At 35.9% G+C, this 20,192-nt stretch overlaps 1 protein-coding gene across 13 annotated transcripts in view; it reads left to right on the forward strand.

The window, feature by feature from the left end:
* LOC123504386 (inositol 1,4,5-trisphosphate receptor type 1-like) overlaps positions 1-20,192 on the forward strand; it is a 113,865-nt gene that overhangs the window by 92,689 nt on the left and 984 nt on the right. For all 13 annotated transcript variants that reach the window (XM_045254826.1, XM_045254835.1, XM_045254836.1 and 10 more), the window contains 20 exons: positions 1,054-1,165; positions 1,440-1,672; positions 2,527-2,662; positions 3,521-3,628; positions 4,129-4,310; positions 5,357-5,567; positions 6,220-6,416; positions 6,822-6,923; positions 7,424-7,561; positions 8,826-9,018; positions 9,361-9,483; positions 9,941-10,113; positions 11,299-11,463; positions 12,473-12,659; positions 13,181-13,336; positions 13,462-13,616; positions 15,837-16,002; positions 16,265-16,425; positions 17,124-17,285; positions 18,017-20,192. The exon at positions 18,017-20,192 is cut by the window's right edge and continues 984 nt beyond it. In XM_045254826.1, coding sequence (XP_045110761.1) covers positions 1,054-1,165; positions 1,440-1,672; positions 2,527-2,662; positions 3,521-3,628; positions 4,129-4,310; positions 5,357-5,567; positions 6,220-6,416; positions 6,822-6,923; positions 7,424-7,561; positions 8,826-9,018; positions 9,361-9,483; positions 9,941-10,113; positions 11,299-11,463; positions 12,473-12,659; positions 13,181-13,336; positions 13,462-13,616; positions 15,837-16,002; positions 16,265-16,425; positions 17,124-17,285; positions 18,017-18,133 — 3,177 coding nt within the window. In that variant the 3' untranslated portion in view covers positions 18,134-20,192. The remainder of the gene's footprint in view (positions 1-1,053; positions 1,166-1,439; positions 1,673-2,526; positions 2,663-3,520; positions 3,629-4,128; positions 4,311-5,356; positions 5,568-6,219; positions 6,417-6,821; positions 6,924-7,423; positions 7,562-8,825; positions 9,019-9,360; positions 9,484-9,940; positions 10,114-11,298; positions 11,464-12,472; positions 12,660-13,180; positions 13,337-13,461; positions 13,617-15,836; positions 16,003-16,264; positions 16,426-17,123; positions 17,286-18,016) is intronic.

Raw genomic sequence — 20,192 nt, forward strand, 5'->3', positions numbered from 1 at the left:
CACATTTATGCTTAGGACCTTCAGAGCTTTTTTTTTTTTTTTTTTTTTTTTTTTTTTCCCTGCTGAACGTTTAGTGAAGTTTGCAAGATTACTTGAATATCAGAGAAAAGAAATAAATGTTTGCAATGACAGCTTAGTTATTTTATGTAAAAGTTGACATTGAAATGGTGCATGGGTTAGGAGCCACCTTGTTGTTCACTAAAGTATAAGAAATTAGTGAACTCTGCCATGGTAAATAATCTTAAATAACATTAATGTTTTATAGATTTTGTACAGCAGGACAACATCTGTTCGCATCAGTATAGTCGTTACAGGTATAACTATGTATGTAAGAAAGCCAAGGAAATATGTTAACAATGTTTTGTATCTTGTATAATATTAACATTGAAATAATCTTCACCTTGGGACTTGCAGGTTGGTTTATACATGCACTCTAAATGTGTTTTATATATTTTTGCAAGCCTCCTTAATCCTATTATGCAAGAGAACTCTTCATGTTCATGATGTGTTCTAATGTAAAATTATAACGTAGATCATTCATTTAGTTTTGATGGAATAACCATTATATCCCACTGTAGTATATTTCTGGGAATTGATATGCATTTTTGTTATATCTTGATTGAATCAGCAATTTTCATTAAAACTTATAACAATGTGATTTTACATTAGAACCTTTACCTGTCATATGGTTTGAAGTACTTCGTTCAATGTTACCAAAAGAGCTGTTTTCCTTTGCTGTTTTATATATATTTACTGTATATATATATATATATATATATATATATATATATATATATATATATATATATATATATATATATATATATACACACACATATGTTAATCACCATCTGCTATGTAAAAACCTTGTTTCTTTATAAACAAAAACAAGTGTAAGCTTTTAAGGTAAAACAATGCTATTTACTTAGAGTATCAGTTTTATATTCACATTTTATTTTCTTTAGAGTGATTCAGTTAGAAATACATGGTAGTCCTATCTCAGATTTTGTATGATGAAGCAAACTTTTAAAGCCTTTATTTTGCATATTAAAGGGAGATGCTTTAAGAAACCTGCTGCTGACGAGGTACTTTGATCAGTATCCTTGGTCCAAGAAGGAGGCAGCAGATCTCCGAGCTAAACAGCCTTCCAATGCCGGTCCAGGAGGTAAGGAAAGGGAAAGAACCTGTGTGAGCTTCTTATGTGTGTAATTCAATTACATTCTGTCTTCTCTTCTTTCATACACCATGTTGCATGTTTCAATCCCTTACAGTGAAGTTGATACTACATAGATTATGAAAGCAGTTAATTGCACTTTTATTCCAATTCTGTATTTTTTTCTTTATGATCAGTACTCATTGCACCTCTTGTCAAGGTAATACATTGATATCCCAAAGGAAGGAGGCAGGATCCTCAACCTTAAGCTGGTGTTTTCCCACAGATGTGGTGCAGCGAAGGTCAGGGAAATCCTTATCAGATGTGCAGCGTGACTTAGCCGAGAAAGGAGCAGCTGTCTTGGTGGTTGACCTGGTGATGAAAAGCCAAAACCATCATCGAATTTTTGTAGAGGCCGTGGAGCTGGGTATTGCACTACTTGAAGGCGGCAACATTTATATCCAAGACATGCTGTACGAGAAACTCAGAGGCAATGAAAAATGCCAGAACTTCTTTAAGGTTGGTATTTTAATAAAGCAGCCCAGTGGCATTGGTGTAGTGTTGAGCACAATTGTCTCACTCCAGGTTCAAATTGCAGACTTAGTAGAGATAAATTGAGAATATTCCTTCACTACTAGTCAATTAATATGAAGCAAATTAATTCATTAAAGCCTATTCTGAAGTATTTTGTGCACAAGTTTTGTGTAAAGACAATTAAAGTCATTAATTCATACACAAAAATATTATGAATATAAATAGATACATTGTGAATGAAAATTTAACTTAATTTATCTTATAAAAGAGAGTTGATGATATATGAGAGGGGAAGAGAAAGGACAGTATTGTTTGAAAGGGTAGTTGCCTTCTACCTAAATGTGGTAACTGTACACATCATTTATTGTTTGTGATTTCGTTTTTTGCTTCTGTTGTGATTCCAGTCACGCACTCTCTACCACTCCATGGGAGTTTATTTGATAGCATATAAAAACAACAGCAAGATAGAATGGAACTCAGGAAAAGTATTACAAATATGGGCAGTAGAAGATGCAGTGTGGCTGATGCCCTTCCATCATGTCTCTCAGTTCGGGGAGTGTTTAGCTGCCATCCTGCCTTTCAGGAACAGAAACTTTGCTCAGAAATTGATTTTTTTTTTTGTATGTCCAATTTATTCAAAATCATTGGCATTCAGCAGCCAAGATTCTATTGCTAATATATTTTTTGTTGAAAATTATAAAAATAAATTCATTCTGATTGATAGTGTGTTCAGTATATATTTTAATTTCAATATAATTGTAATTTTCTATAGAATGAGCAGTTGCTGGGAAGAGGTAGGAAAGATCACAGGTTGAATATAATCATTGGTGCTCCTTCAGGTTTTTGACACCAAGATGGAGGAGGCACAGCAGGAGATACGGAATACTGTGACTGTCAACACCTCGGACCTGAGTGCTAAGAACAATGATGACAAGGATGGATTCAGGGAAGGAGAAAAGCTCAACAGGAAACGAGGTGGGTTCTTTACATCATCATTAAATTAATGATATTTTGCATATTGCAGGTTTTACTTTATCCTTAATATTCTTGTCTTGTATGTTATCTATTTTCTTAAAGATATAACGTCTTATCATCAGAAGTCACAATGACCTTTACTGGGTGATGCACATGTTTTGTTTAGTTGCCTCAATATAAGCATGGATTGTCTACAGTGAGCTCAAATTTAGTAGGATGGAAGAAGAGCATTGTGTAACAAGCATTTATTTCACTGGTGCTCCACAACAGCTTAGCGCACCTCCCTCCACAGATCTGTTTACCAAACACCTCAGTCCATGAGTCATTGTACAAATCTTAGTTTTCAATAGATAACTGAGTGTGACAGAAAGCTGAGGGATGTAGCCTCCACCAATGCCCCAGAGGTATCCAGCCAATGTCCATCAGAAGAGATTTGTAAACAAACATTCCCCTACCACAACAACTATCTGTCCATCAGCTCACTCACCATTATATACACCACATCTTTCTTAACCATATTTTCTTATTGATAGTGTATTTGCTTTTTATTTGTTCATTATTATTATTATTTTTTATCCTTGTATTGTGGTTATGTGCCAAATTTATGAACTGTATTTTGTTGGAAATACTCCTCATAAAAATAAGAATAATTGAAATGCTTGTACTGCACATATGTGTGGCTAGGGTTGTTTCTCACAATTGGGTGGCAGATCTAAGCCTGAATAGGCTAAAGAGCATCCTCTCAATGTGAAAATAAAGTCTGAATTATGAGTGTGGTGGGGCAATCTTTTTATGTCAGCCTTCTTCTTACCAAATAACAATACTTCAGATATCATTTTCTCTTCTTATTGCCTCCAGGCCACAAACCCAACGGCCTGGTGATGAATGACCAAATCCGTGAAGAATTGTCAGAAGCAGCAAGTATGACTTCTCAAGCTTACTCCAACATCCGAGCTGGCAATACAGGTAGGATGTGTGTGTGCGTGTTAATTGTGAACATCTGTTTTTTCTTTATATTCTAAACTTCCTGGTTTTGTAAGTGTAACACAAAATCTGCTGTAGTTTATTTAAGCATTTGTCAGAACTGTGTCACCAGAAAACCTTGAGATTACTTAGATATTCTCATGTGATCTTAATTCCTTTCTGTTATCATTCCAGATTCTATGAAAAAAAGATCCCTCTAATAACACAGTTAAAAATGGTCACTGTACCTCACTTTTTTTTTGGTATTATCTTAGTAATTTTATGCTCATGAAAAAAAAAAATTTCTCATACGTTTTCATTTTCCTAGAGTGGAAGCAAAAGTGTTGAATATTTTGATTAGTTTTGGTTATGTGTGCTTGATTCAGGTAATTAGTTACAGGTTAGGAACTTGTATTTGGATTAAATAGGAAAAAGCAGTTGTTAAGGAGGAGGATGGTATGTGTTTAGTACAACTTCCAGGAATTTCTGTGGCATCATTACAGGTGATGAGAGTAATTCTTGTCTTGGCATCACAACAATGGAAGAAGGGGGAGATAGCTCATGGGGTAGAGGAAGCAAAGAGTCTTCTGCTGACAACCCGAAGCTCTCCCCAAAGATTGCTGTGATGGAGCCTGTTTTACGTTTCCTTCAGCTGCTATGTGAGAACCATAACCTCTCCCTTCAGGTAAAGTATGTTTTTTCTCATTGGATTTGCAATATGATGGAATAGAATTTACTTTTTCACTTCCAAAAGGGAAAATATCTCCAAAACAGAGAACACTAGTATTGGAAATGCATTTTATTAGAGTTATTAGATGAGAAACGAACAGCACAGTTTAATTTTATTTAATAAGAGACCAAATATCAGATAGATGTAGAAAATTCAGAAGACTGAAGAGTTTGAGTACAAGAAGCCATTTAATCACTTACTAAAACAGTTCGAGGAAACAGAAGCAATAGAAGACTAAAAGTAGTAGTATTTGTACTGCTGGACAAAATTAGAAAGCATTTAATGTAAGTGCCTTGGGAGTAGTTGTTTTAGCATTGAAAAGTGATTATGGATAAGGTTTTGCATTGATGGTGTAAAATACAGTAATTGTAAAAAAGCTGTAGAGTATGAAATGAAATGGAAATGAATGTGTTTTTACTATTTGACATCAATGCTTATTTGCAGTAGAGATATTTACTATATATCTCTGAAGTATCACCATGCTTTTAAAGATAAACATAAGTTATCGCTACAATATGCATTTGTGACCTTGATTGGATCTAATCTGACCCATGTTTGAATCATGTCAGTGATGTGTAATTTGATGATTGAAAGGAAGGAGCTTAGAAATGCATAAAAATAAGGTTATATTTAAAAAAGAAAAAAAGAAAAGAATTCTTTACTGAAAATCATGCTCACTTTTGATACTTATAACCTGTAGAACATAGTTCACATATTCATATAAACATGCAGACTAAATGTAAAATACATTTTCTTTTTTCTCAGGCCTACCAATGATATCATATTTTAAATATTCAGCATCTTATTGAATTTTGTTGGCCAGAAGTATCACTGTTTATTGCAGGAAACTTTGTTGCTAATAGATAGTCTTTGAATATGTTTGGTTTATTTACATGGTTTATGGTTTAAGTATAGTTTGGTACTCAGTATTTTGGAGCTTCTGCAATTCTACTAGATGTTAGTGGAGCTTGACTTAATATGAATGAATTATTCTAATGCAGAACTTCCTAAGAAACCAGAATACCAAAACTAATTACAACCTAGTGAGCAAGACCCTCCTGTTCCTGGACTGTATCTGTGGCTCCACCACAGGAGGTCTGGGCCTGCTGGGACTCTACATTAATGAGCACAATGTGTCTCTCATCAACCAAACTCTTGAGACTCTAACAGAGTATTGCCAAGGGCCTTGTCATGATAACCAGAACTGTATTGGTAAGCTCATATTCATTCTGTCTTATTTTCCCGTGCCATGTTGCATCACTTTGTTTTCCAATATGCTTGTGTAATTCTGGACCTTCATAGCATGTCATATTTTTTTCTTTTTCTTTCACTTTACTTTTAAAAAGAATTATTATTTCCTGGAAATTATATCTGAAGTAATGGAGAAGTGCCTAGAAAACCAAAGAACTAACATGCAAATGAAGTATGCATAAGACTATATAGTGGGCATTTAAGCATGTGCTTAGATATATTGTACTGATGCAGTGCCCATATGTTTTCATAATGTACAGTCCTTTATGGTACATACTTCATGTGAGTGAGTAACCAACTTGGTTTTGACTGACTAATATAGTGCACAGTGCACAGATCAAAAAGTCACATGAGAATGATGATTTTATGTTTCTTTGATGCTGTTACATTGGAAGAGTAGTGAAAGATCACAAATGTTTTCTTAGTGGTTACCAAATTTGTGAAAATCAGTTGCAGAATATCAGTAAAAATTCTGTTATTGGAAATAGCAATACATACTGGTGCCAGTACCAGCCTTGCTGAACAACTAACTTCTAAATATTACTTTGCATATATGTTTCATTTTCAATGTGTCTTCACAGTAAGCAGAATTCTATTTTTTCTCTTTCTTCAGCCACTCACGAGAGCAATGGTCTGCACATTATCATTGCCCTCATACTGAGTGACATCAACCCCTTGGCTAAAACCCGCATGGATCTTGTTCTTGAGCTGAAAAACAATGCCTCCAAGCTACTGCTGGCCATAATGGAATCCAGAGCAGATTCAGAGAATGCTGAGAGAATCCTGCAAAACATGCCTAAAGATCAACTGGTGAGTTTTGTATGTGTGTGTGTGTGTATGTGCTCTAATGTGGTATGTGGAAGAGGAGCTAAGCTCGTACTGTCCCATCTCCATAATTGTTTTTATCCAACTTTTCCTTAAACTCTAAAATATCTCCAGCACACACAATGTCTCTCTCCAATCCATTCCAGACCCAGTGCTTCTGTGAGGGAAGCTCTGTATATGTGTATGTGTGTATGTTATTTAAGATCAAGATTTCACACCCATCCCCACAACTATGTCTTTGCTTTGATTAAGATGCTTTATATATCTTTCTTGAATCTCTTTGGAATTTTAGTTCTTGGTAGTTACAATCCCTGGATAGTATAGCAGTGAATTGAATGGGATTTTGTCTGTAAGTAAGGAGTGGGGAGCTTGAATCATGTTCTTTTGCAGCTAGATGTGGTGAGCTCCCTCTACCATCAGGAGAGTGTGGATGATGATGAATTCTTTGAAGAAGGGGCATCAGACAGTGATGATGGTGTCTCCCCAAGAGAGGTGAGTTCTTCCAAATAAGGTAAGAAAGTTCCTCCCTCAGACTATTTCTCGCATATCTTTACAGTTGAACTGAAGCCAGATTCCTTCAACGAGCCTGATGAAAAGTACCAATTTTTTTTTTTTTTTTTTTTTTTTTTAGCATGAAGGAATGTCTATAAAAATCAGTTCCCAAATAAGCACTTTTTGAGTAATTTGTTTTAGTATTTTCATTTATTCATTTGTTTTTTCATTATCTATTATTTTTATTTATTTATTTTTTCTCATCATTTTTTGGTTTATGTGCCCTTTGTTTATTTCAAAGGAGAGTGTTTTACTACTCTGTGATGAGTATACCATGAAGTACCTAGCCTTAAATTATAACATCCATATTTGTTTTGGTGAACTTTAGGAGAACATGTGACATGACCAGCTTCTTTTGGCAGACAGACAACATAAGGTACAGGGAGAAAAAAGGATTGTCTTATTGTTTTATATTCACAGTATCTTTTCCTCCCTGTCAGGTGGGCCACAACATATACATCTTGTGCCATCAGTTGGCCAAACATCATAAGGGATTGGAGGAACAACTCAACAAGAACAACAATGAAAAACTGACCAAAGCACTCAGTCACTATCGGGATAACACAGCACAAATTGAGGTATGATTTTATTGTAGGACACAGAAGACTTCCATTATTTTAGGTGATCGTATTTAAATGGAGCCATTGTAAAATTTCTGTTAATATGAACACTTCACAAAAAGTTATGCTTTATATATATACATATCTCTCACAGATTTAGTTTCATACTTAGTAAATGGAAAAGAATGTCATTAAGGTTCACTACACACCACCTATGTCACATGTCTGTTGCAAGACAGTGTGTCGTCACCACCTCTTCATCAACAGAAATATTAAAGGAGTTGTCAAATATTCTGTGAGACATATTGCCATTCCTGTTGTTCCTTGAATAGTGGCTACAGTCCTTCATCTTATGGAAAAGTATTTGGCAGCTCTGGTTAATTTTTCTGTTGACAGAGATGTCACTTCATTTCCAGATGGAGGCATGAGAGAGGTATTGTGAACTGTGCCTAAGACTGAGATAATTAAGTAGCTGGGAGTTATGTAGAAAAATCAAGTGAAGGCAAGCTATTGTAATAAAGATTTATTACTGGATATCTCATCTTGGTGTTTGAAATTTTCTGTGTATCACAGAGAGGGACTCGGAACAAAGTTGAGTACAAAGGCAACATATTGTATTCTTTACTTCATGTATACACAGTGTTCGTACAGTCTTTCATTGGTTTCTGACCTTTATTACACAAACCATGTTGGGCTGAGGCATGTATTCAGCGATTTCAATCATAGTGGGTAAAGTTTTGTCATATAACACACAAACTTCAACATATGTTCAGTTTGTTGCCTGAAATATGTTAAAGTAAAACTGTATTGCATACCAGGTAGTCTCCAACATTTCCTTAGTCACTAATGCCAGAGCTGCTGTTATCCTTGCTTCCAAGGTGTCACCATCAGATACTGGTGTGTTGTGCACTTTATCCTTGGTATAAATCCACAAGAAAATAAAGACTTTAAAGGTAAGAATAGCAGCAGCTCAACCATTGCTGACTGAAATGTTGGAGGATATTTGGTGTGTGATAGTTTCATTTTGACATACTGTGAGCAGCAAATGGACCACATGCTGAAGTTTATGAGTGATGTGATAAAACTTTAACTATTGTGGTTGAAATCACACATAATTGATGTGGGTGACACAGGTATAATAAAACATGATATTTAGGGTTAAATTCTTCTTGACATCACATACAGACACTGAACATGCATTGTATTATCAAAACTTAATTAATTTTCTAGGAATATAAGGCTTCATGCATTTTACTCAAGACCATCATCTTTCTGCACACAGATTGTACGCCATGATCGCAACATGGAACAAATTGTTTTCCCCATCCCTGAAATCTGTAATTACTTAACGCGGGAAACCAAGCAGCGAGTCTACAACACTGCCAAGAGAGATGAACAGGGAACAAAGGTCACTGATTTCTTTGAGAAGTGCCATGATATGTTCACAGAAATGCAGTGGCAAAAGAAACTCAAAAGTAAGTTATGAACTGAGTAGATGTTTGTTGAATAAAATAAAATTAAATAAAGTACTTGTAAAAAAGACAGATCAGAAAGGAACAAAATCAGATTAAAAAGACACTTCCTTTGAAAAAAAAGATGTTGCAATATAATGGAAGATGTCAGTGACTGGAATGTTACAATGTGATATTCCAATCACAGCAGTAATTCTGTGAATTGCATGATGTGTATCTTATGTCTTAATGTTTATTCAAGTCTTTCCGTCTACCACTCTTGTCTTTTTGTAATTATTAGTACATAAAAAAAGAATAGGGAATAATATAACTATTAGTAAAAAAATTATCCATATTTCCTTACAGGCCAGGCAGTGCTTTCCACCATTAGTAATTACACGTCACTCTGGAGCCGCCTCCTCTTCTTACTTGCCCTTATGAACAACCTCATCGTGGCCTTCTTCTATCCTTATCCCAACCAGGTGCCAAGTGAGTGTTCATTAGTCAACACAGAATGCCTTTACTAGCTAATATGAAAACTCAGACTTATTGTACTGGTATGCCAGATGATAAACTATACAGAATGTTGTATGAAAGCAATATAGTGATCTTTTAATGCTTCCACAAAACTAATTGAAAATAGCAACAAACAACAGATACAAGTCATCTATTTGTAATCTCATAGTACATCAAAACCTTATGCATATGTGTGCTGATAAACATTGATATAGTTGGAATTTTCAAAACTTTGCAGTTCATATTAACTGTATTTGGTGCCATGTGAGATGCTTTATCAGGATAGATTTCTTTTAAAATTATCCTTTTTTTTATATATGTAGGAGGGAAACCAGGCAAGGGCTGTGTCAAGTATTTGGCAATAGTTTTCTTTTCAGTTTGCATTTGGCCTACCATATATCATTCTCAGTGTATGATCCCTGTTTTGCAGGTCTAAACAGTCATCTCAATGGCCTACTGTGGGTGGGGGTCCTCATCATGCTGGCAATAGTTGTCAGTTTCCAACAGAAGATAATTATATACCTATTGGGCTTGGTTTCTATTACACGGCTCATCTTCTCAGTGGGACCAGAGCCGACCCTCTGGCTCCTTGGTAGTGCAAATGTGAGTAACCTTAACAACTGCTGATATATTGTGTGTATACCATGAAACTGACTCACTCTTGATACAACCCAGCCATCCCATTCATGGTTTTCAGCTCAGCTTATATCTCTTGCATTAAAACAATTGTTATAGGATATGTTTGGAGGAAGTTTTCTCCATTAGGTAAATGTTAGAGGTTGCTGCCCTTCAAATAAGTAGTTGACCTACATACATACAGGATATACCATAATTTACCAACTTCTGACCAGGAATCAAGGGGCAACCTTTACTTGAGGAAATGCAGTTTGCCAGTGTTTAAGTTAACATTTGATGCCTAAAAATGTCTCCAAACCAGGGATGGATTTACATGCTGAATATAGAATGTGAACAAGTGAAATTACCTGCCTAACACTCATTATATACTACTTGCCATAACTCTCTCAGCCCACCACAATTATTTCCTGCCGAAACTTGCATTTGGTAAGTCTATTTAACATGGAGGTTATAATGATGTAAATGACTTAACTTATAGGGTTAAGTAAAAATGTACCACCCTGCAAACCTGCCATTCACATCACTTGAAGCACTGCACTCACTGTACTCCACTTTCTGTTATTCCCATAGCCCACCATATTTATTTTGTACTGGAATTTGTTTGGTAAATCTGTTTATCACAGGAATCACGGTATGATATCACAGTGGTCTATACGTACTGCATAACAACAGTAAGATTCATATCCCTGTAAACCTGCCATGTATAACAACTGATCCACAAACCAGTGGCACCATCAGCATTGAGCAGCTGGTTGTTGAACTTGTTCTTTAAGCTGCTGTATGTATGTGAGATACAATAGTATTTTCTTTCCATGCAATAGTGCTGAAAAGTGATGCTGCCATATTTTTGGGGGTATCATCTTATCTGGCCAATATAGGTCTAAACTCGAATTGCTCCTCAATGTTTTAGGGATAAATTTATGCACCAGATCAGTGTGAACACCAACATGTATTGTACTAGGCATGGGGTGTAGCTTCTAAACCAGCCTAGCCTGCAGCAACTGTAGTTTAATGTCTTCTTTCATTCTTAGTATTTCTTGAATTATATGGAAAATGTTCAAAATTTACATGTGTTAAAAATGAAACAACTTATCTTATCAATGTAAGCACTGCATCTTTACGTCAATCACACCTTCCCCCATCACTGGCAAGGTGTTATTAAAAGGCATCCATCTTGTGAGTCTGATGGGGAACAAAGGCACTTTTGCCAAGCGGCTGGAGCAACAGGTGACCGATGGGGAGCTGCTGTACCATGTGCTATACCTGGTGTTCTGTGTTCTGGGACTGTCAGTGCACCCATTCTGCTACTCAATTCTGGTAAGTGGCTGGACCTTGCAGTTGAGTAAAGATGTTTAAAGGGTTAGGCTTTCCTATGCATATGTTCTTTTTAGTAAGTTACATGTATGTATGTTCGTAATTGCATATGTAGGGCCTAAGCTGTGCCATTGTGATCCTGTGTCCAGTCACTCTTTCAGTTGATTCTTCACCTCTAATCCCCCTGACTTACATATGTACAATCCAAGTATCTAGAATAACTTCTTCCCATTGCCATTATTATCCATTACCACCACCACCACCACTAATACCACCACTACTACCACCACTACCACTACCACTTTACTACTACAACAACAACAAAAACAACAACAACAACAACAACAACAACAACAACAACAACAACTACTACTACTACTACTACTACTACTACTACTACTACTACTACTACTACTACTACTACTACTACTACTACTACTACTACTACTACTACTACTACTACCACCACCATTAATGTACATGAGTTCACTGCAGGACAAAAATCTTGTTACATTTCCTCCTGCCATATCTCTCTATCTCAATTGTATGATCTTAGCCTACTCTCTCTCTCTCTCTCTCTCTCTCTCTCTCTCTCTCTCTCTCTCTCTCTCTCTCTCTCTCTCTCTCTCTCTCTCTCTCTCTCTCTCTCTCTCTCTCTCTCTTGTATCAAGAGGCCATACCATGTTATGGAAGGAATATAAAGTGCTTGATGATTTCACTATTTTTTGTAAACTGAGAGAGCTTTTCATTTGACACTATAGAACCATAAAAACAATCCATTATAGCAGCATTTCATTAGCCTAATCTTATAATAATTAAACTATTTGATATATTGATACTTTACACTAAGCCTGTGGCTTTGGAGAGTAGCTTAGTAATGTTATTGAATTCAGATATATATATATGCCTCATATGTAAGAATTATTTAATGTCAATAAGTGAATTATATGTAAACATAGCAATATTAAGTGACTTTTTAATATAATTCCTTTCCCTTTTCATAATGCTTCAGCTTTTTGATGTGGTGTATCGTGAGGAGACACTGCTGAATGTGATACGCTCAGTGACGCGGAATGGTTGGTCCATTGTATTGACAGCAGCCCTCGCCCTCATCCTGGTGTATCTTTTCTCCATCATTGGCTACATGTTCTTCAAAAATGACTTTGTTGTTGATGTGTCAGACAATGACATTGACTGGGGTAAGATATAATATAAAGATGAAAAGTTATTCTCACTTTCTTCCTTCAAAATTACTTATTTTGTTTCTGCTTCTACATTATTGCTGTAGATTTAGGCCTACATTGCTCATTACAAAAGGTTATTTCAAGTTGTGGCATCTGATGTGTCGTGCACAGAAATCAGTCTCTTCATTCTGCTTCTTTTTCTCAAATGCCACATGTTTGGAAAAGTGTCAGCTCTAAAAGGAAAAATGTATATGTACTCTGTTATCTAAATTGCTCATAAAAGTGTGTTTGTGTTTGTATGCCTGTTCAACCTGTATAGTATGCACCTAATTGTAGTATACAGAATGTTAGTAAGATTTATGCTCTTTAGTCTTTATGTCTGCTTTTATCTGCCACGACATCAAATTCACAAACGTTCTTTATTCTTAGATATCAAAATTGTTCCAAATATTACATTTGATAGACATAAATCATTTTAAGAATGTTTAACTAACTGCATAAACAACAACATACTAAGACTATTTGACTTTCCTCAGACACGATACAGCGTCATATAAATGAACGTGTGATACACTATGTACACAAGAGAGAGTCTGATGGAGAGTCTAAAGGTATACGGCAACCAGAGATAGAGGTGTGTGAGGTGGGAGCTGATTGTTCCCAGGAGGGTGAGCCTGCTGCCCTGAGCAATGGTAAGGAACAAAACTATGAAATATGTTTTGCCTTATATAGTGCCCCCATTCTCTTCTTTAACATCTTTTAGAATTTGAGGCCTGTTCCTGTTCTGCTACCATAATTCAATTTTCATCCCCATTAGTGGTGGAGAGCATCACAAAAGAAGTCATGGCAGAAGTGGAAGATGCAAAAGAAGAGGCCTGTTCCACACTCATCATGTGCATCGTCACTACGCTGAACCATGGTTTGCGTAGTGGGGGAGGCATTGGGGATATCCTGCGACCTCCCTCTAACAAGGTAAGTTTTCAAGGGAGGATCTTTTAACAGATGTCATGTACACAAGACTATAAAGACATTTACACCACAATAAATTAAAACCTTCACAAGTTATAATAATGTAGGATTAACTCAACTCACACACTTTCAGTCATTTAACTGTAGGGCATTTCAAAGAGATATTGGAGGGAGGAGAATATATTGAAATGCTTGTTTTGGCATTCTTAACATCTTAGCTATTAATCCTTCTGCTTATGTGTCTTATCTGTTACTCTTTCTTCTCCACTGGAATCCTCTTATATTTTGTTCTATTGTTTCAATTTCTTCTCAGGATCCTCCAAAGCAGAGATGTCTGGTATTTTCTCTTCATTAAGTAGGGTACCTAAGGAGGTATTATTCTGATCTTCCATGGAATGACTATTGCTTCTGTGTCAAGGACCTATCAATGTATGCTGAGCATATGGCAAAGGTGATTGTGTCTGCTATAGAAGCATTTACTTCTCACTTTTCCCTTCACCTTAGACCTTCTAAACCAGGGGTACTCAATTGGCGGCCCGCGGTCCGGATCCGGACTTTCTGAGTGTTGTAGTTGGACCCCAGGCCCCAGGAAGAGAAAAATCTAGTTAAATAGCATGAAGGTCCTGGTAATGGTTTCTTGCAAGTGTATTTCCTCGACTGACTGTAAGTTCGGTGTTTATAGAGAACATATGTAGGGTATTTAGCTTATGAATGCTCCCAGGGCCTTACATTTAAATATTTAGAATAGTTTCCCTCTGATATTGCATTTTCTGTTACTGCTCTTGCATTAACAGAAAATGTGAAAAATCAGCTAGGTTTTGTTGTTTATGGCGGGTGAGGCACGGCTGAATTTCGGCGAGAGTTATGTTGTTCTGGACGTGTCTGATGTTATATTAGGCCTCCTATCAATAGTAGCATTTGTTCATGAATAAGTCAGGAGTACGTTGGTAGCAGGAGCGTATATTCAGGGTGTGCAGGCACATGTATGTGGCACAAATAATGAGCAACACACACACACACATAGAACTAGATATATGTTAGTTATGTACAGAATCCCTATTAAGCACACCCAGTGACAGAAACCACCATACACCCCTGGTTGGTAGGGTATTAAATACTGAAACGCATTGTGTTGTGATGAACCAACTGGTAAATTTGTAACACGTTTTCCATCTTCACAAGCGATGCCCAAACTCAAATGTAAATTCACTTCCGACTTGAAATGTCCTTTTTTCATATTTTGACGTGTTTTCAACGTCCCAGATATTTTGTGGTGACGTAATTGTTGCATATCTCATTTCATAGATTTACAATTGTTATATTTTAGTTACAAAGTTCAATATTTTTTTTATTTCCGTTTTCTAAATTAGTATAAATAAAACAAACAGTGAATATGAAATTAATAAGAATGATATGGTTTACTATTCTGTTCTGAGATGGTTGTTTTAATTATTTTCTTTATCTCATGTAATAAAAGTTTCCGGACCTATGCATACATTAGAACTTATCTAACTGGACCTTTGCTTATAATAGTTGAGTAGCCCTGATCTAAACCTTTGTTTAATCCAGCCTGTCTTCATGTTATACAAGATAAAGACTAAGGAGACAGGCTTTAAGCATTATTTGAGCCTTCCTACTTCTGAAATTCACATTTTACATTTTTATCTGAAATCATTCTAATGCTGCACTCAACTAGCCAAAAATTCTTTTGTCAATAGAAAGTGTCAAAACCAGACAGTAGTACCTTCTACAAGCAGTAAATTGAATTTCATGCTCTCAGCGTTCTAACCCTGCACCGGCTAAGTAAGCAAACTCTGTTTTTTACCAAAGCCATGTTTACTTACCAGACAAATCAATACCTCTTGACTCCTGCCCAAGCCACCCAAAATTTGTGCCATCCTGCACCAATACTGCTTTCCATATACAATATCTATATATATAAATATATATATATATATATATATATATATATATATATATATATATATATATATATATATATATATATATATATATAATTTTTTATTTTTATTTTATTTTTATTTTTATTTTATTTTTTATTTTTTATATTTACCATCTTCTAATGATTTGAAAGGTACATAAACACATGAACTAATGTATATAAAATGTATATATCCTGGACTTTGGGTTGCCTGGTATCTCTATACAATGTGGTCAAGATGTACTCATCATTTTAATATTCCTTTATTTGTGGTGGTGCAGGAAAACCTCTTTGCTGCTCGTGTTATCTACGACTTGTTGTTCTTCTTCGTGGTCATCTTTATTGTCCTGAACCTCATCTTTGGTGTTATCATTGACACCTTTGCTGACCTCAGAAGTGAGAAGCAAATCTCAGAGGAAATTCTCAAAAACTCCTGCTTCATTTGTGGTAGGTTCTTTACAATTGTATTTCACTTTTTTTTTTTTTTTTTTTTTTTTTTTTATACTTACTTTGTTTCATATCATATAGTAACATTTATGTGATAAAAGTGTCTATAGACTTTATCACATAATTCTATGAAACTCTCTCTCTCTCTCTCTCTCTCTCTCTCTCTCTCTCTCTCTCTCTCTCTCTCTCTCTCTCTCTCTCTCTCTCTCTCTCTCTCTCTCTCTCTCTCTCTCTCTCTCTCTCTCTCTCTCTCTCTCCATAGGACTGACAAGGGCCAGCTTTGATAACAAGGCTGTCAACTTTGAGGAGCACGTTAAGCAGGAGCACAACATGTGGCATTACCTGTACTTCTACGTGCAGGTCAACGTCAAGGATCCCACTGAGTTCACTGGCCCGGAGAGTTATGTGTACATGCTAGTCAAGGTCAGTCGGGAGATTGTGGATGTTCAGTAGAATGAAATACATAGTTGCAACACTGAATTGTTCTATGAAGAGGCAATTATTAAAATATGTTTTCTGACTTCAATTTACTGTCCACTGCTAACCTCGTACATATTCATCATCTGCATTTAGTGATGAAGGTCATAGCTTAGCACCAAAGTACCACCGTTACAATGTGAACACTAATTTTTTTTCTGTAGTGCACCAGATTTTATTCTTTAACCTTCTGATGTGTAATGAACTCTTATATTTATTTTAAACTTCAGTTATAATAATAAAAAAAGTTTGAGTCTTGTAAGTAGTAAGGATTCTCTCTCTCTCTCTCTCTCTCTCTCTCTCTCTCTCTCTCTCTCTCTCTCTCTCTCTCTCTCTCTCTCTCTCTCTCTCTCTCTCTCTCTCTCTCTCTCTCTCTCTCTCTCTCTCTCTCTCTCTCTCTCTCTCTCTCTCTCTCTCTCTCTCTCTCTCTTTAGCAGACCTGTTTCAGCCATTTCAGAACCATAGTCATGCTTTCATTAAAACTCATGCATTATATCCAACATTGGCAGTTTGCATTATCCTTATGCTGACTGTACTTATTGTTTTCTTGGTTGCAGCTAAGTATAACTGCATTCATAACTTGGCATTCCCTTATGTATTTCAATAATGCGAGTTGTTAAAGCAGTTTACCACTTGCTCTTCAGGATAAAAATTTGAACTGGTTCCCAAGGATGCGAGCCATGTCATTAAGCATTGGGGAAACAGAGGGAGAGATGAATGAGGTGAGGCTGCTAAATACAAAACTGGACCGAACACAGAAGTTGGTGGATGGTCTTGTGGAACAGCTGACAGAGCTCAAAGAAGAGGTATGTAGCCTTCAATACATCCTTGTAAAACTCCATTTTCACGCAGAACTGTTTGTTTAAAAAGATAAAATGACATAACTTATTTCTAAGAGAGGTGTAAGACTAAGTTATAGTTGTTTGTTATCATAAAAGCACTGCTTCGCTCTTAAACATTTTAAGGATGACATCCTCTAGGGGGTGAGGGGTTTCTCTCTCTCTCTCTCTCTCTCTCTCTCTCTCTCTCTCTCTCTCTCTCTCTCTCTCTCTCTCTCTCTCTCTCTCTCTCTCGGGAGATGAGGAAAAAGAAAGCTGCAGTTTCGAATGAATGTGGTATAGAGTGCTTGAAGAATAATGGAGAGAGCATTGTAGTTCTCTCATATAAAAGAAAGAGTGATTGTTGGGAATGCTCAGACTGTTGGGGGCATCAGTCTGGTGAGTATGGTAAGAGAGCGTTATGGTATGCGTTGATTTCTTTCTCTGTCAGTATATAACTTAAGGGATACTTATCATCTCCCAATTTGCATAATTCCAAAAATAGATGTAAAAAGATCTCATTTTACCTTTTTATGGTACTACACTCATATAGTTCTCTCTTCTTTCCCCATTTTATACTTTGTAGTAAAGAACACTGCAAAAGCCTAGTTAGATATAATTTTCTATCAACACTATTACGGTAGTAGTACCAGTTTTTATGAGATGATAAAGAATGCAGCCCTGAATATCATTTTACAAATTTTCTAATTCCATTCCAGATGACAAAGCAACAAAAATACCGCAACCGTCGTGGTATCCTGGGTCCTGCCAGCTCATACAATCCCCACCAGTATCCTCAGGGCGGACCCATGGATATGATCTCCCAGTACCAGTGATCCTCATGCTCACTTGCTTCATTGCCATCATGTAGCTTAACTCAAATCTTATATTCTATAAATAGGTAATACACCTTCAGTATCATTATCATATTTTCTCTCTCTCTCTCTCTCTCTCTCTCTCTCTCTCTCTCTCTCTCTCTCTCTCTCTCTCTCTCTCTCTCTCTCTCTCTCTCTCTCTCTCTCTCTCTCTCTCTCTCTCTCTCTCAGCAATGAATTCACACGATCATCATCATCGTTACACCTTATTGTATCAACTAATCCGTATGAAGAGCTTTGAATTTTTACTTGACTATATACACATGTACTTGATATGTGGTCTTCCAGCATCAACACATCATAAACTTAAAATTAATTCCATCATCAAAATCTGTAACATTTAGCCTAATGCTCAAGCTGTTGAAATAGATTTTCAAGCAATGGAGTATTTTGTCAGCTTGAAAATTAATGTTGGCACATAAAATGCTATATATTTATACTTAGTAAAACTCTCTACCAAATCATAATGCATACTTAAAGGACCACATAATTTTAAACAAATTGCAATATACAATATATCAACATTTTTCTTAAAGATATGAATATATGTATACTTTTTACATCCCAGCTTCAATTACATGCATTTCTTTTAATGGATGTATATTGCCAGTATATGTTCACTTTCTGATCCGTTCCTTAAAATAGCGTAGCTAAACATAAGTTTCTTCATATTTGTTCACAACATTTTTCACAATTTACTAATTTCACAGATACAGTGAAGCATCTTAGCACACTCTGGGGGCCTGACCCTTACTGCTCTGATACAACTTCCTGCAGAAGTGATAATGTTTTTACATTTATTTAAACATATTCAACTCAACATTTCATAAATCAGAATGTGGTTACAAATCCTATTTGTAGAGTGCTGAACTACTTTGAGGAGTTTCTCTCTTCCTTTATAACTAGTAAGTCTTCACCAGTCTTGAGCTGCTCATACTTATTTCATTATGGAAATGTTAAAAGCAAACACAGTAATTTAAGCCACTTTCAGCTTCGAACATGCTATCTTTATTTATTTTTTTTATTTATTTTTTTAAGCCTATTGTGCCATTCATTTTTCAGTTCTAGAATGCCTGCTATTGTAAAAGATGTGAAAATTTTGATGTTGATGGGTATTGATATTGAACAGTGACCGTAAACTTGGGTAATGAAAAGTTTGTCACATCACCACAAAGTGTGCATGCATGTGTAAACACTTTAAATCTGTGTGTGTGTGTGTGTGTGTGTGTGTGTGTGTGTGTGTGTGTGTGTGTGTGTGTGTGTGTGTGTGTAATGCTTCAACAAATCTGTTATTTATATGTGTAAAACTTTTAATGTAAAACAAGATAAGTTTTTAATATTGTAATTAAAGAGATGTTGGTTTGTTGTCTTCACATAGTAGATATTTTAACCATATTGTGAATCAGTTCACTTTTACTAATTTCTTGAAAACATTTTCACCAGTTCAATAACATTCCACTCACCATTATCCAACATCATATCAGTTTTTTCTGCTGCCAAGATCCTTCTTACAAGTGGTGTATCTGTGTGTGGTAACAGCAAGGTATCTCACTACCTTCAGCCATTCCATACCAGAATAATCTCAGGTGCACCCTCTGTTTGACTTTTACAATTACATATCTTATTGCATCCATACATTTGTTTACTTCTTCTTCTGGCCATCTTAAAGTTATGCTGCCACTTTTGGATTAACTTTAAGAAGGCTAATCCATATTCTTTTCCTTCCTTTTTAGTTCTTGGATTTTCCTATAGTGACATATATCATATAGTACTGTGTATGTTGTATGAAATCCAGCTAATTATACAAATGTAGTTATCATACATATAACAAAAAAATTAATTGATATTATTAGCATTTTATGATGAAAATATTTTCATTCCTCTTTCCAAAATTGTTGTGACCCTCTCTTTCACCTGAAGGCATCCCCTAAAACACATAATTTCATACTCATCAGTCATCTCCATGGCTTTCCTAGTCCACAACTTGCTGAAACTATCAACTCCAGGAGTATGTGGTGAA

This window comes from Portunus trituberculatus, chromosome 16 (assembly GCF_017591435.1).
Source record: "Portunus trituberculatus isolate SZX2019 chromosome 16, ASM1759143v1, whole genome shotgun sequence".
Classification (NCBI taxonomy): Eukaryota; Metazoa; Arthropoda; class Malacostraca; order Decapoda; family Portunidae; genus Portunus; species Portunus trituberculatus.